Source organism: Protobothrops mucrosquamatus, unplaced genomic scaffold, assembly GCF_001527695.2.
Source record: "Protobothrops mucrosquamatus isolate PMUCROS unplaced genomic scaffold, P.Mucros_1.0 scaffold1075, whole genome shotgun sequence".
Classification (NCBI taxonomy): domain Eukaryota; kingdom Metazoa; phylum Chordata; class Lepidosauria; order Squamata; family Viperidae; genus Protobothrops; species Protobothrops mucrosquamatus.
In genome coordinates this window covers 267,760-283,842 of record NW_015387303.1, presented here as the reverse complement: position 1 = coordinate 283,842, position 16,083 = coordinate 267,760, and the positions used below count along the sequence as shown (strand labels likewise).

At 40.7% G+C, this 16,083-nt stretch overlaps 1 protein-coding gene across 1 annotated transcript in view; it reads right to left on the bottom strand.

Moving 5' to 3' along the window:
* The window catches only part of ETS1 (ETS proto-oncogene 1, transcription factor), a 71,817-nt gene that overhangs the window by 19,045 nt on the left and 36,689 nt on the right, over positions 1-16,083 (bottom strand). Inside the window, exons 2-4 of the mRNA XM_015820135.1 lie at positions 6,170-6,296; positions 5,097-5,287; positions 3,696-3,896 (exon numbers count right to left, since the gene is read on the bottom strand). Of these exons, the coding sequence (XP_015675621.1) occupies positions 3,696-3,896; positions 5,097-5,287; positions 6,170-6,296 (519 nt within the window). The remainder of the gene's footprint in view (positions 1-3,695; positions 3,897-5,096; positions 5,288-6,169; positions 6,297-16,083) is intronic.

Sequence of the window (16,083 nt, the reverse complement as noted above, 5' to 3'; positions counted from 1 at the left end):
CATATATTCTGACATATATGTCAGAATACTCAAAATGTATTCCTTTCCCTTCCCCATGCCCTAAAATAAACTCTTGTTCCTCAGAGTCAGCAGTGTCCTCTCGCTGACTACAAAGCTGGTGCCCTCTCTAGAACCATAACCTGGCTTATTCCCTTCCCTGTGTTTATCTATCTGGGGTTTGGCAGATCTGTCCAGGAGGAGGTGGGTTCCCTGGTGGGTCAAAACTACTCAGTACATATGAGACTATAGGACTGAAAGATGACTATGAAGGAGGAAGGACTTCTTTTAACCTTAGCACCTTTGTGAAAATTTACCCAACAGTCATGCTTTATACCTGGGGTATCCAACCTTAGCAACTTTAAGCATGGCTGGCTGGGGAATTCTGGGAGTCCACAAGTCTTAAAGTTGCCAAGGTTGGACACCTCTGCTTTAGACAATCTTCATCTCACTAGTCATAGATAATAGCTATCAGATGCATGATAACTTCCCCTTTCTAGTTTTGCAAATAGAAGTAGAAAGTGAAAACTGTTTTTCAACCTCTGTATATAACTTAGCTATTGGAAAGGTACCTAGCAAATCCTCAATTTTCTGGATCTCAGTAAATGGACTTTGCATACAACAGACCAAATTCCATTACAGTTTATGTAAGGACACATTTACACAAATGATTTAACTTGCATTATTTCCCTAATGTCATTATGCAAAATTCGGTTAGTTGCATAATGATACAGATAATGCATTGCCATAGTGATGCACTGTTCAATTTCTCAGATTACGGGGAATAATCAACATGGTCTTCCTCCAAATAATCCATTAAAACAAGGTTTCACTGCATATGTTTCCAGATCCTTATTTAGCAAAATGATTCCTTGTTTTCTAGAACTCAATCTTAATCAGCTTTTGCCAATATCTCCAGCTTAAAAACAATTGGCTAATTTGAGTGTTGTTTTCATGTTATTTCCTAGACTGTTGTTCAATTCTAAGGAGATGCCACCCCCACTAACTCCCATGCAAGTAAACAAATAAAAACATGTATCAAAGCCACAACATGCATTACCTAGTATTTAGCAATAGCAATAGCAATTAGACTTATATATTGCTTCATAGGGCTTTACTGCCCTCTCTAAGCAGTTTACAAAGTCATCATCTTGCCTCCAACAATCTGGGTCCTCATTTTACCGAAGGATGGAAGGCTGAGTCAACCCTGAGCCGGTCAGGATCGAACTCCTGGTAGTGGGCAGAATTAGTCTGCAATACTGCATTCTAACCACTGTGCCAACAGGGCTCTTTCATATGTAGATGAGGCTCATTGCCAACTATTCAGGGCAGTCTGTAAAACTACTATATCCTGACTCCTGTCTCAGCACATTTTTTAACTTAAATTTTAAGTTAATTTTTAAGCCACCCAAACATAGAGAAGCACCTTAGATTGAGTTAAGCTCTTGCTCCCATCAAGATGAAGGACTGCAAGATTTTCAAGCATGCTGGGCCCACCCTTCCCAGAGAAAATTGTGCAATGATGAAAGCTGAATTGGGATTCAACTGAATTGATATTTAAGCTTCATCAAACCAAATATGATTCCTTAGACATGTTCATGTGGTGGCCACATCTGAAGAGGTTCTGAATACAATGCACTGAAGCTCTTGGGGGAGGTTGACATGCTATTTGGGGACATCTGTTAATGTACTCCATTTCTGATTAGTATTCTCTATATTCATTGATTCTTAAAGCATTTCAATCTAAAGAATTTTTCCCAGCCCACCAAAAGTTACTTGGGATTTTGGGAAAACCAAGTCCTTAAACTCTAGATTCCTAGTATACCATATGCATTAGGCGTGCCATGGTGATGCCAGTTTGCTCAGCACAACAAAACACGTGAAAACTGAAATCTGCATGCATCTTGTTCTGTTACTCAACTCTCATATTGTGTGGTCGCTACACTGTAAAAAAAGATGTTGAGACTCTGGAAAGAGTGCAGAGGAGAGCAACAAAGGTGATCAGGGGACTGGGGGCTAAAACATACAAAGAACGGTTACTGGAATTGGGTATTTAATGAAGAGAAGGACTAGGAGTGACATGATAGCAGTCTTCCAATATCTCAGGGGCTGCCACATAGAAGAGGGAATCAAACTATCCTCCAAAGCACCTGAAGGCAAGAAAAGAAGCAACAACAGATGGAAACTAACCAGAGAGAGAAGCAATCTGGAACTATTTGCCTCCAGAAGCTGCACCTATGTGCCAACAACGAAGGAGAGGAGAAGCTGCCCATCTTACATCCAAGCATGTTTACCTTCAGAAAGCCACAAAAGGTGGAAACATCTTCTACCTTTTTAGTGGATTTCATGGAACAGACAAAACTGTCCCAACCCACTGTTTCCTCCCAAAATGGAATAATAAGCACCTGTCTCTACCTATTACAGAAGCCTCCAAAATGGTTTGCAAACATCTTAGTGGTACCCTCTATTTACAGTTGGTTTCACCTTATTATTCAAGACTGAATGCCACTCTGTTACCTTTTAAAGCTTATCCAGGGTAGTCCAAAAATAGCTGATGCTTTCCCATTATTTTTGGAAAAAGGAGGTGCCAGAAACACAGCTTTGCCCTTATAAACTGTGTGCAGCTCAACAGTTAAAACCCCTAATTTATAAAGGCCTTTATATGAACTTGGTTCACTGGCATATTTTGCAGGTATTTGGCAAGGAACCGGATGCTGGTAAACTATACGCATACTGGAAAATCCCACCCATTAAAGCACAGCACAGACACACTTCCTATCAGTGGCTACAGTGCTGTTCTCCTTGTTTGTACAGTAACTCCTCCTTTTAATAGCTTACGCACATTGACGGAAAAGCTACTGAAAAGATTTTGTGCAGGAATAGTCAGCTACAGATAGGAGAAAGGTATAATTTCACCACAGAACTTGGGTCTGAAATATGTAAACTAAATTAGCAATCTGATAAGCCCCTGTGGCATTGTGCAGTCTTGCAGAGTTGAACTCCAGCCTTTCTCAACCTCAGCAACATTAAGATGAGTGGACTTCAAGTTCCAGAATCCCCCTCCCCCGCAGCCAACATGGGAATGCCCTAGGGAGGCGATGAGAGATATCTCTCTGGGATTCGATGGCACTCTAGAATCCATAGATCTTGTGTTAAATCAACTCATAATGTAGACTGTGGTTGTCCAACTTCTTGGCTTGCCTGGGCTGCACTGAATGAAGAGGAATTGTCTTGGGCCACATATAAAATATATAATATAGTTAATGTATATAAGTAATAAAAATATAGAAAACTAAAGAAAGAATGTTATCTCGTAGGCCACGTTACTAGCTGTCCAGGGCCACATGTGGTCCATGAGTTGCAAGTTGGACACATCTTATGTAGACAGTTCCTAAACAAATACAATCTCTCTTAAGGCAATTTCCTATGTTCCCCCAAAATAGATAAAGATAACACTCCCTTTAAAAATGTGTGGGTAAGGGCAAGCTGCTTTGTAACTAAACTTTGCCAAATGTATTCACTAGAAGATGCTGCATATTTATATCTCTGAGGAACAACTAAACCTGATAAAGTGATGCAGAACCAGGAACATTGATTCTGCAGTGGGATATTCAGGAACTCTCACGAACTTGTGCAGTCTTCCAATAAAGTCCTGATCAAGGCGAGTGAGGTCTTTATTGATGGTCGTCATATATTACCTTTCTGCAACATCTCCAGATGTTCCCAAAGAATGTCTCCTACAAAGTCTGGTGCTAATTCAAGGAAGCAGTCCTTCCCTAGAGCACACAGGGTAGCTCCATTCATGCAGAACTTCTGGAAGTCCACATCCTTCAGACTGAACTCATTCATGGCCCACATAATCCAGTCCCGTACATGAGTTTCTGTCCACTGGTGAGGATCTGCATGAGGAAACCACAGATAAAAAGAGGTAGTGGGTGGATGGTATGTTCTATGCGGTTTACAGCATTCTATTGGAGAAGACCTCTGCAAGACCTCTGCTAGACTGAATTATTGGCCCTTGAACCTCTCCCAGCGAAAAATCATACTGAATTCTCTCCACTGTTGATAATCCAGTGAGAAGTAAGCTTTTCCCAATATGCCAGCAGACTTGGCAGAGACCTCTTCTGGTTTGGTAAGAGATCTCCAGCAGTTTTTATCCAAGCTGGCTAGAAACTGGATATTATTCAGAAGTTCTTTGGATGGTCAGATATTGTAAGCCATCACCAGGACATATTAATTGCAATTTTGCCCAGTCTACAGGTAGCCCTTGACTTATGACTAGTTGATTCTCAACTGTTTGAAGTTACAACAGACCTCCCCGGCGGTATTTACAACCCAGTTCCAAAGTTACGATTGCTGCTCCCCCTGAAGTCACAGGACCACACGTTAGGCACTTGGCAACCAGCTCACGTTTACTGCCATTTGCAGTGCCCCACAGTTGCCTTACTGTGTTTTGTGATGGTTTTGCTGAAAACCAGTATTTCCATCGAATTTTTGGCAAGATCAGCCCATTGGATTACTTAACAACCAGGGTGTTTGCTTAATGACCGTGGTGGTCATTCTGCAAGCACGGTGGTTGCTTAACCACCACTGCAAAGAGGTTTGTAAAATTGGGTTAGTCACATGGGTGACCTAAAGGATGAGAAGTTACCACCATGATGGGCAGACTCCATTATGGTTGAACGTTGAGGACTACAGTATCAAATACGATTCCTTTCTTAATAATATACCAACCACCCTTTAAAAATATAGTAATATATAAGAAAAAGGCTGTCAGTTGTTTCCACCATCAAGTTGAATGTCACTTAGTTAAGTATCAGAAAAAAGGAAGTATGAATCTCAAAGTTGTGGAAGGCTACGGAGACAACCTCTGAGGAACTCTATGCCCTGGGAGCTACAATATATCCATAAATGATACAACTGCTACCCTTCTGTTCCAAATGCTGTGCAGTGTTCAAATTGCTTTCTATATACTAAATGAAAACTGAATTACATAGGAGGGACTCTAAAATACATTCCACCAACCCATTCAACTTGCACCTGTTTTGAAACCACACACTCTTGTAGCAGGTTTGCACAAGTCAGCCCTTGTGACTTACCTTTGGGTATTCCCAGTCGTTGCTGCTCTTTTGTGAAACCACTGAACGTGGCTTTTAATGCCTGAGACATCATTTCTTTGCTGCTTGGGGTTAACAAAGGCACATCTGCACATTCCATATCTAAAAGACAGAGATGAGACACAGGAACATCAGTGGATACAAGAGGTATGAATGGTGGAAGGATCAAGGAACTGAAGTCGTAGCATCGATTTCAATAGGCCCAACATCTTTTTCCTGGCTAGAATACTACTCAAAGGGCAAATCTAAGTTGACTAGAAGATAATATTCCATGAACAGCCAATGGAAGTGGACTGTATGAGGCCATTTTTGAGTTGTTGCCCTTTGGTTTTGATTTTGTAAAGATATATAGAATTGAAGAGTAGGCATTAAGTCTCCCTTGGTCAAGTGCCAAAATCAAGAAAGACATGTTGGGATTCTTCTAAACAGTTTTCTTTATGGTCTCTTACCTATAGACAGAAATCTTGCCAAACTAAAACAGTCCACTTGCACAATAAAAGATATACTCTGGGAACTATGATAATTATGGTAAGGCAAACTCCACTTATCTCAGTAAGCTCACCCAAAATGTGTATGGCTACACATTTTTATGGCAATGAAATCCTCATTTAAAGTAAGGGGGTGGGATGAGGACGGAGAGCGTCACCTAGATAGGATGGTTTCTTTTCTATCCATGTTTATGGTATTTTGTTTGATAGTCTACTAAGATACACAGTTTTGCTTGTTATCTTTCTGCAGAACTCAAGAACACCGTTTTTGGTGGGATATTTAGGAGCAAACGCAATGGGAACTATAGCCAAGCTATTGGAGAATGAGCAACAGATTCCAAACACTGTTTAAAAATGTCGTTGGGATATTTAGAGGATTTTATTAGCAAAGCTCTGGAGAAATAAACACACTGCTGAGCCAACTCTGCCATCCATCTTCTGCTCAGAGATAACACCAAGAGAAAGTGTCCTGCACACTCTCCCCCCCCCCTACTTTTAAGCAGCTTGTTGGGTTTTAATGATGGGCTTAGCATGCTTGGTGGGTAACAAAAACGACCACCCACCAACAGCTCAATCACCTTTGCAGCCTGGTCAGAGGGCAGCTGCGTTGCTCTCTGGCTATGGGAGAGTGACTCAGGCACAGCTTGGAGAGATGGGAGAAGCCAATCCTGAGACTTGTTTTGCTGTTGACCAACTTCAAATACAAAAAGAAGCACATGTGCACAGCAGACCTTGAGAAACACACCAGGAAACAGGCCCGCAGCGCAATGCGCTTCACATTCCCTTAAACCAGGGGTTCCCAACCGGGGGTGCGAGACAATATTCCAGAGGGTGCAAAGACTTGGGTTTTCAAAATTATTGTGTATATGCATAATTCATTGGCATTATTTCGAACTTTTGTAAGGGGTACGAGAATATATCAGAAGCATTCTAGGGGTGTGGGGTATAGAAAAGGTTGGGAGCCACTGCCTTAAACCAAGGCCCATTGGTTACTCTTCATAAAGCATGCACATGGATTGTAACACTGACAAATCATGACGGTGAAGGTTCGTTCTCCGAGCTTGTAGGTTGGTTTCCAAACGTTTCATTACCAGGCTAGGTAGCATCTTCAGTGGAGTTTAGGGAATGATAGTGTCAGTGTTCTTCTGTTGATAAGGGCTTCAGGTTGTTTTCCTCATGTTTCCTTTCTTAAGTAGAATTCTAATTTTACCTCCATCTGGTTGGGCAAGGGGTTCTCTCTCTGAAAAACAGTTTGCAATAGTGGCAAATATCCGTAGCGCAGGTGGAGGATGAGGGCGAAGGTTCGTTTTCCGAGCTTGTGGATTGGTTTCCAAATGTTTTGTTACCAGGCTGGGTAACATCTTCAGCAGAGTTTAGGAGATGTCAATATCAGTGTTCTTCTGTTTATAAACCTTCACCCTCATCCCATACCCGAGCTAAAGATATTCGCCACTACTGCAAACTGACAAATAATATTTGATGAATTTGGCTGGGTTAACATGAGATACGCAAGCATAAATGCTGTGGTTCATGCATACTACTAAACATTAAGCCATAGTTTACAAACCACCAATGGTTGGCTTTACATAAAATAGCCTGCTTCGTACATAGTGCTAAGACATGATATTTAATTTGTTCAATACTGCAAATTTTGTTTGGTGCACACAGTTGTGGAGTAACTTCCTGACTGGCTGGATTTACACTTGATGCTACGTTATGGCTTAACTGGGGTTTTGTGAATAAACCATAATTGACTGGGTTTACATCAATCTAAACCATCCAAACCACATTTTGGCTTAGCATAGTGTTTGGACCAGGGATAAAAAAAGTATGCTATTATACTACAAAGGACATTGAATATCTATACTGTGAATTCAATATAAAATTTCAGTCTTCCTAATTATTCCTACATCTCTTTCCTTGATATCTGTTGTAAAGTTTCTGATTCAATGTGACATTGTCTCACATAAAGAAAAGACTATATGTTTTCCTGAAATAATTTTGTTAGATATTTTGCTAACATTTATAAACAGGTTGCCGCTGCTAAGAGTTTCTCTTTACTTTCAGGTTTTTAATTACGCTCTTCTCAAATATTTTCTCCAAGTTTATTTCAGCTCAAGTGCTAGGAAGCATTTTTTACATTTCCTTTGCCCAATTAGCATCTATTAAAAGAAATAAAGTCATTCTTGCCAAATGTTGTTCCCAGATTTAATTTCTAAAATGAGATCTGCCTTTCTGAACATCTATCAATCAATTAAGATGAGAATTTGCAAACCAAGTAGAAATAAGGGTAGGTGACTTCAACCCTATGTTTAATTACAATTACTTCCAAGTAAACATGTCTTGGATTCAGTTGCATAATTGGTTCTTCAAGTCAACATGTAACAGCATACAATGCCTTATAGCATAAACTTAACTATGCTGACTCAGAAATAAACTTTATTTCAATGGAATTTACTTCTAAATATATTTTGGACTGCAGCCGTAAAGAGGCAGGACTGATGTCTTTCTTTAAACTTGTGTGGATAGATGGATAAATGATAGGTAGGTAGGTAGGTAGGTAGGTAGGTAGGTAGGTAGGTAGGTAGGTAGACAGACAGACAGACAGACAGACAGACAGACAGACAGACAGATATATAGATAAATGAAAGTATTGTTCATTTAAAATTGATACTTGTTTTGTTCAAGATGACAAGAGCTTTTAGCATCCAGTCCTGATCCAAGTTCAGTAACACATGAATTGCTCTCTCTTTAGCAAGATTCCAGCACCAGGTCTCCCTGAACAGATACTACTCCAAACCCAGCATGCAGTCCAAACAGCTCAAGTTTCATTCATGATCAACAAAACACAGCTAGTAGTATAATGTTATTTTGCAATATGGAGAACAAGCACAAATAACCCCACAGATGTTGACCTCAAAAGAGAAAACTAAGGCTTAACTGAAGAAACACAGCTAACTATTTCCAGGCTACATTTTACAGAATTACCAGAGTTTAATATACATTTAGTACAGGCTGATATTATATAGCAGACATCAAATGCCACCTTAAATAATTAACATAATAATCAAATAGTTATCTCATTACATGAAATCATGCTTTGGATAAAATAAAAGTGGTTGGATTAACATAATGCAATAATAACATAATATACCAGGGCTTCAAAGTATATATCAATTAGTGTCGTAAGACATAGCTTATTCACCTATGTTAATAAGTCAATCAAACTGTACTTTTAAAGCCCTGTTGATTAGAATCACACAATATATTAAACCCAAACCAAAATATACCTTACAATTTAATATAAGATATGAGCGCATATTCAATAGATCTGGGTCATCTTTTGAAGACCATAAACCCAAAAAGCTTCAAAGATTTATTTTCTCAAACAGAATATTGATTCTCCTTTTTTTGCCAACTTAATATGCTTATGTGTAAGAATTTCATGCTAGGTACCTTGAACGAGGCAGGGACCCTGCTGTTCTCCATATAGTAGTTTGGCAAGTTCAAAACTCACTCAACAATAAATTCCAACATTGTTTATGACTGGGCATTCCTCATATCTGTTCCATTTTCACTATGATTGCTAAGTTGCTGTTCCCTTGTGGAGGACCAAATTTTCATCACCACTACTTTACAACAGCATTCAAACCCAAATCATGGCAATTTAAGCAGCATTTAAAGCTCGTTTATACATGCGACAATAATAAGTGGAGACATTCCTCTCCATCTTGCTTTATATAAACTTCAAGTCCCAATTCTAGTTGTTCCTCCTGAAAAATCCCTTCTGCCCTTCTTCCTCTATAGTACCTTACACAGTAGCAAAGCCAAAATTGATGTCCGGCTAGGGCTGGTCACAACAGACGTTGGCTGACCTGGGCACCTCTTCCTGTCTGAAGACCTGATGGATAACCACTGAGGTCAGGGATCAAGCTCCCTATTGACTTCAAGAGAAGCGAAATGTCACTCTTACCAACACTTCACTCCCTGTAGCCATATCTACTAACTCTTAAGCCATCAGAAAAAGACACCTGATAGTATGGAAGACTAAGGCAAAGAACTCTATGGCTAGATTCACATATCAGGTTAAGCCATAAAATGGTTTGCTTGGTTTGGGCTTTCCATGTTGTATGAACCCATGTATGAACCCATCAGTTATTAATATTATAGGGATGGCTGAAGTCCACACATCTGAAAATGACTAAGGCTGGGAAACACTGTCCTAGAGAGAAGTTAGGTTAGCTTAGATCAGTTGCACATGAGACTAGCAAAGAATGCATTTGATCGTAAAGACTGGCATGCTGGCAGCGGAATTCTGGAAGTCCCAGAAGTCCACAAGTCTTAGAGTTGGCAAGGTTGAACACTCCTGACCTTGAGGGTCCCCCATCATCTGTATCCTTCCATGAAGGAGATGGGCTGATTCAAAATGAGAGAGAGAGAAAGAGAGGGAGGGAGGGAGGTGGAGAGGGAGAGGGAGAGGGAGGGAGAGAGAGGGGGGGAGATCTTGTGTGGGGATTTACCACAATGAAAGCCTCCAACCAGAAGCATATTGCCTCACCTCACCTTGGGAAAATATTGTCCAGGTGAAAAATATTATCCATGTTAAGATCTGGGGGGGGGGGTAGGGATGAAGATGGTAAGGAGGGAGAAAGGACATTTGAGTAAATGAACCGAGCTGAGCCCCCCCCCCCCCAATTCCATTTATTTAGGCAGGATTCACTGAAATTTGTCTGCACTTTTGAACTGTTTTCACAAAGGCCTAACTCTCACTCCCACGCAGGAAACAAGAGCCAATATGGGCCTGTTTCAATTAGGGCTCTCTCAGCATTCACACAGTTAGGAGAGGGAGGTGGGAGTAAGGGAGGTGGAGGAGCATCCAGATGTTCATTTAAAAAAAAAAGAAATGGGTACATTTATATACACCCCCTCACACAGAATATCAAGGATTGCCTTTGCAACGTTTAAATGTCCCCCGTTGAAGCTTGCTAACTTTCCCTACTAGATCCACTTCTGTGCACCTTGGGTGGCAACTTAAATACACACAACAGAAGACTTTTTTCTGTCACCATGTGCAGCATTCATAGAATCATAATCATATGGTTGGAAGGGATCTTGGAGGTCTTCTAGTCCAACCCTGTGCCCAAGGCAGGAGTCATTATTCCTTCCCGGACAAATAGTTGCCCAATCTTTTCTTGGAAACCTCCAGTGATGGAGCATATACCCAGACAACATTGCAATCTTTTTCAATCACAAACAGATTTAATTGTGCCCAACAATTGAAACAAATAGAGCTGGAAGGGACCTTGGAGGTCTTCTTGTCCAGCCCCCTGCTCAAGCAGAAGGTCCTGTACCATCTCAGTCAGATGATTGTCCAGTCTCTTTTTAAAAACTTCCAGCGATGGAGTGCCCATGATTTCTGGTGGCAAGCTGTTCCACTGGTTGATTGTCCTCACTGTCAGGAAGCTTCTCCTTAATTCCAGGTTGCTTCTCTCTTTGACCAGTTTCCAACCATTGTTTCTCGTCCTTCCCTCTGGTGCTCAGGTGAACAACCTGACCCCCCTCTTCCTTGTGGCAGCCCCTCAGATACTGGAATACTGCTATCATGTCTCCCCCTATTTCTTCTTTTCTTTAGACTAGCCAAACCCAAGTTCCGCAGCCGTTCTTCGTACATTTTGGTCTCCAGGCCTTTGATCATCTTAGTTGCTCTTCTCTGAATTTGGGTTACTCAAAATACAAACCACCCCACTGTTTCAACCAAGTGTTATTTTCTTTATGAACCTGTATTTCCACTGTATTTCATTCAGTGTTCAAAACAATCCTGTGGTTAAGCTGAAAAGGAGAAGGGGTATCTAAAGCTATTCACAAGTAGCTTCATTGTAGCACATTGGGTTGTCTAAGCTATTGCTTCTTTCAGCAAGGTGTGATAAATAATCCACAAGTGTCTGGGTTTGCATAGTACACCAGCCATGCATCCTGGTTTACAAACCACATTGGGTGGTTCTCCACAAAATGCTAAACCAGAACAACGTGCTTTATGGCTTAATGTAAGATCTAATAACTGACAGTTGTACTACTAACTCCCATGAATGTCCTCGTACATTTGGTGTTCCTATTGTAGCCATGATGTTCTTCTAAAAATATGAGTATTTCATGCATTTAGAAATCCATCATTATGGAAAACAGCAAAGAGAAGGTCATTTTTCACCTGGGCTGCAGAGGGGAACTTTGGGGATGAATTCATGTATTTGTTCCAGAGCTACAAAAACATTTATTATTTAGCAACAGCAAATCAAGTGATTAATCTGGGCAATGTTTCACTTTCAAATTCCATGGCGTTTAGAAGCAAGTTGAATATAGCTACTTCCATAAGGATTACTGTTCAGTGATTTAATTTCAACTAATCTGATCTGAAGATTTAATGTCAATGGGCAACTAACTCAACAGAAGTATTGTCAAGCCTGCATGTTCCTATTAGCATCTTTCACCTGGGTGTCAATTGAAAAAAATTAAGCCAATACCTTATTATCGATATGATACAACACTGTGGGAAAGAAAATACAGAAGAAGGATAGTATCACACATGATTAAACATTTTGCTATAACCATGACCATATAACAAGAAAAATAGGGGGGGGGGAAACTAGGCAATAACATTTCTTCAATTTTGAAATGCTTATTCTCTATACACAGGTTTTTTTTAAAAAAAAAGAATAGCATCTCTGAAGATTGGATGAATAATATTCAAGTAAACATCTTTAGGAGCTCCAAATTAATCTATTAAGGTCCAAAGCAGTTTGCATGCAAAATACATCTTTGATCTCTTCTAACAGAAGGGTGTCCTTCTACCATTTTTTTACAGCTGGCAAATGATCCAGCCTTCCCTTCCCTTAAGGCAGGGATCTTCAAACTTGGCCCTTTTATGACTTGTGGACTTCAACTCCCAGAATTCCTCAGCCAGGCACACTGGCTTAAGCAATGTGTGATTTGGTATGGGATGTGAAAGGGTATAGCTTGCTTCACTTTGTTGTTGTTAGTTGCGAAGTCATGTCCAACCCATCACGACCCCATGGACAACGTTCCTCCAGGCCTTCCTGTCCTCTACCATCTTCTGGAGTCCATTTAAGCTCACGCCTACTGCTTCAGTGACTCCATCCAGCCACCTCATTCTCTGTCGTCCCCTTCTTCTCTTGCCCTCAATCTTTCCCAGCATTAGGCCCTTCTCCAGNGAGTCCTTCCTTCTCATTAGGTGGCCAAAGTACTTGAGTTTCAACTTCAGGATCTGGCCTTCTAAAGAGCAGTCGGGGTTGATCTCCTCTAGGACTGACTGGTTTGATCGCTTTGCAGTCCAGGGGACTCGCAGGAGTCTTCTCCAGCACCATAGTTCAAAGGCCTCAATTCTTTTGCGCTCAGCCTTTTTTATGGTCCAACTTTCACAGCCATACATTGCAACTGGGAAAACCCATGATTGGAAGCCACACTGGCTGGCTTTATATCTCCAGCGTCAAAACCGAATAAATCATATGATGGTTTATTTGTCAGTGTAAACCAGGCTTTTTGCTTGATTCAGTAAACCAGGGGTAGACCCTGTCTGGTAACCCTTAGCACCATGTGCAAACCATAACTGTGGGAAGAAGGATCAGTGCTAAATATCATGGTTCTTCTTAACACTAACACAGTCAATGGCATTTGCCAAATTTACTTAAAGCCATCACTACACTTTCAAGCTGTTCTAAGGATGGGCAGCTTTTCTTGAAATTCCCGATACTTGCGTATCAAGTCATTCTTGGTATAAACTTCAAACTTCCACCATCTCCTTTCTCCACCTCCACCCAGCTTCCCATAAGATAACTTGCTCTAATCCTCACTCTAAACTTTGCCAAAGAGCTATAATCCTTCCCCAAAGAATAAACTGAAAAGGAAGAAGGAATGATCAGCTAAACTTGTCACAGATTCCAAGGGCAGACTGAAAGGAGGATAAATGTAAATAAGACTCAAGAAGGAAATAGGATACATTAGACACCAAACAATCCTTTTAGAAGACGAGGCTTTTGAACTGTAGGGCGAATATTGCCCCTCAGCAAAACCCCAGAAGTGGTTTAACTTCCATGATTCCTTTAAAAAAAAAACAAACGGGCTGAATTGTTTCACTGGGGAACTGGAGAAACCGCTGCAGGAATGGCTTCCCAGATGGTTAGACTAACAGGAAGGGTCACAGCAGCTTGGGAACTGCAGTTCTCCAACTTGTGCTGTGGTAGCCAGAAACCACCCAAAGGGTTTAGCTCTGCCAGAACACCAGTTCATCTGGCGTCAGGTCACGTGGTGGTTACAGAGAAATAGGAGAGGCCAAGCACATCACATGTCCGGAGGAGATACAAAGAAAGACCAGGTTCTTAATTAGTTATCAAGAAGCCAGCAGTGCAAAACTGGTATTAACTTATTGTAGATTTGTTCCTAATTCTTAAATTAGAACACTGTCAGAATACTGTCATATTCCCAATGCTGAAACATTCCCTTGCATATTCTTATCAACAGTAGAATGGAAGGATTGGACAAGGAAAATATAGAGGTATTGGGTAAATAAATCGTGCAGACAAACTTGGGTTTTCTTCTTTTTCCCTTCCAATTCATATTTCAGTTCAACGAGCCATTCTGAGTGTGAGACTAAGCCATAGACAAAATTACAAAGAAAGTAGGTGAGGATAATCATACAGTTTGACCCAGTCAAATGCTTTACACTAATCGGAATTTCTCTCCCATATCAATAGAGATGAGTTCACGAGTGTTAAGTTATCATGTCATTTGTTTGATCTGAGATTCAAAACAAAACGCCAGCCCTGAGCATCATTTTATTTAAAATGCCTCCAGGTACCACATAGCTCCTTGGATATCCTTACAAGTTAAAAATTCACCAGCTATATAAAGGATTAAATGAAAAGGAGAAGAGGATGGTTAAGGTTAGAGAGAATGACAAGGAAGAACCTCACCCAGTTTGTGGTTAATGAGTAGTGTGACACACTCCGCAACAACCTTCCAGGGAATAGGAAAGCTCTTCCCACTGCATTCATTTTATGAGAAGTGCCTACAACCTGCTCTCAAAATTCCTGATGGTCTCAGGGTCCAAACCCTTTACTGACTAACAAGAGAAGGCACAGAAGCCTATATTGGACCTACCCATTTTTAAATGAAGTCCTTGCTCCTCTTGCTGTAAAATTCTCAAGTCATTCATTCATTCATCCATTCTAAGAGGAAATTCCTAGCTCTGGTTTGACTGGAAGCCAAGATCTTCCCATCTCTCTTTCCTCCCTTATTTAAGCGACTGGCCTTGAGCAAAGTCCACTCCTGCCCCTTGCCAGACAGATGGAAACCACATGGTGAGCAGTAGGCTTTCTTATGCTTAGGACAAGATGACATGGATCACAGGCATTCTTTGGCCTGGACAGGCAGCAGTTACCCTCCCAGGGAAAGAATCCAGTGGTCACAACCATCGGGACTTCCCTGTCTAGAAGCCAGGAGAATGTGACCATAACCACAGTATAAGTAGGCACTGCCAGGAAGGCACATTCATATTTAACACCAGGATATTTGCTTACACATCTATACATGCAACTGCATTTATTCCAATAATGGAAAGAATCTCAGCAGAGACTAGAAAAGGGAAGGAATTGGGTGAAGACAATTCTTCCATGCCTAGGTGGACTTTTAAGCCCCTTTCATAAGTGCAGTTGCCACGCCTTCACAACAGCTCTCTGAGGACACTTCAAGCGAGATAAATTGATTGTTCCAAGGTACTCAAATAGTTTCTTAACTGAGTGGGCGTCTAAATCTGAGTTGTTCCAACCTTAATTTAAAAACACCCCTAGCAAGGAAGATTTAAGTCCAGAAATGTCAGAAGCTGATCCCCATTTGGAAATGAGCTGTCAACAATCAAGCATTTTTTGTTTGCTTACCTGGAGCTTTTGATTCAATTTTAAGGCAAATCATCCCACCTGATCTGGATGATCAATGCTTGACGGGAATTCTGAAATTCATAGTCCCTAAAGACTTGGAAAGCACCAGGTTGGGCAAAGCCCTTGTACAGACTATGTGATTCATTACTTCCAAGTCCATAGGGGAGGAGCTGGCACTTGTTTCTCTCCTGGCAAGTGAGTTAAAAGAAAAATGGATATGCAAGGAATGAGAAAGTGAAAATAAAGCAAAATTTAAAATGAAAAGGAGGGGCGGAAGTAACATGGAGAAAGCAAGAAGCATAGGAAGGTAGGAAGGAGAAGTGAAAACTACCTAAGCAGACTAAGGAAATAGAGTTAAGATTAGATGATAGATAGACAGAGAGAGAGAAAGAGAGAGAGAGAATAGATTAATATACAGAAAATGGAAAGAGATAGAGAGAATTGATGGCTAAACAGAAGATGAATGGATGGATTAAATGATGATAGATAGATAGATAGATAGATAGATAGATAGATAGATAGATAGATAGATAG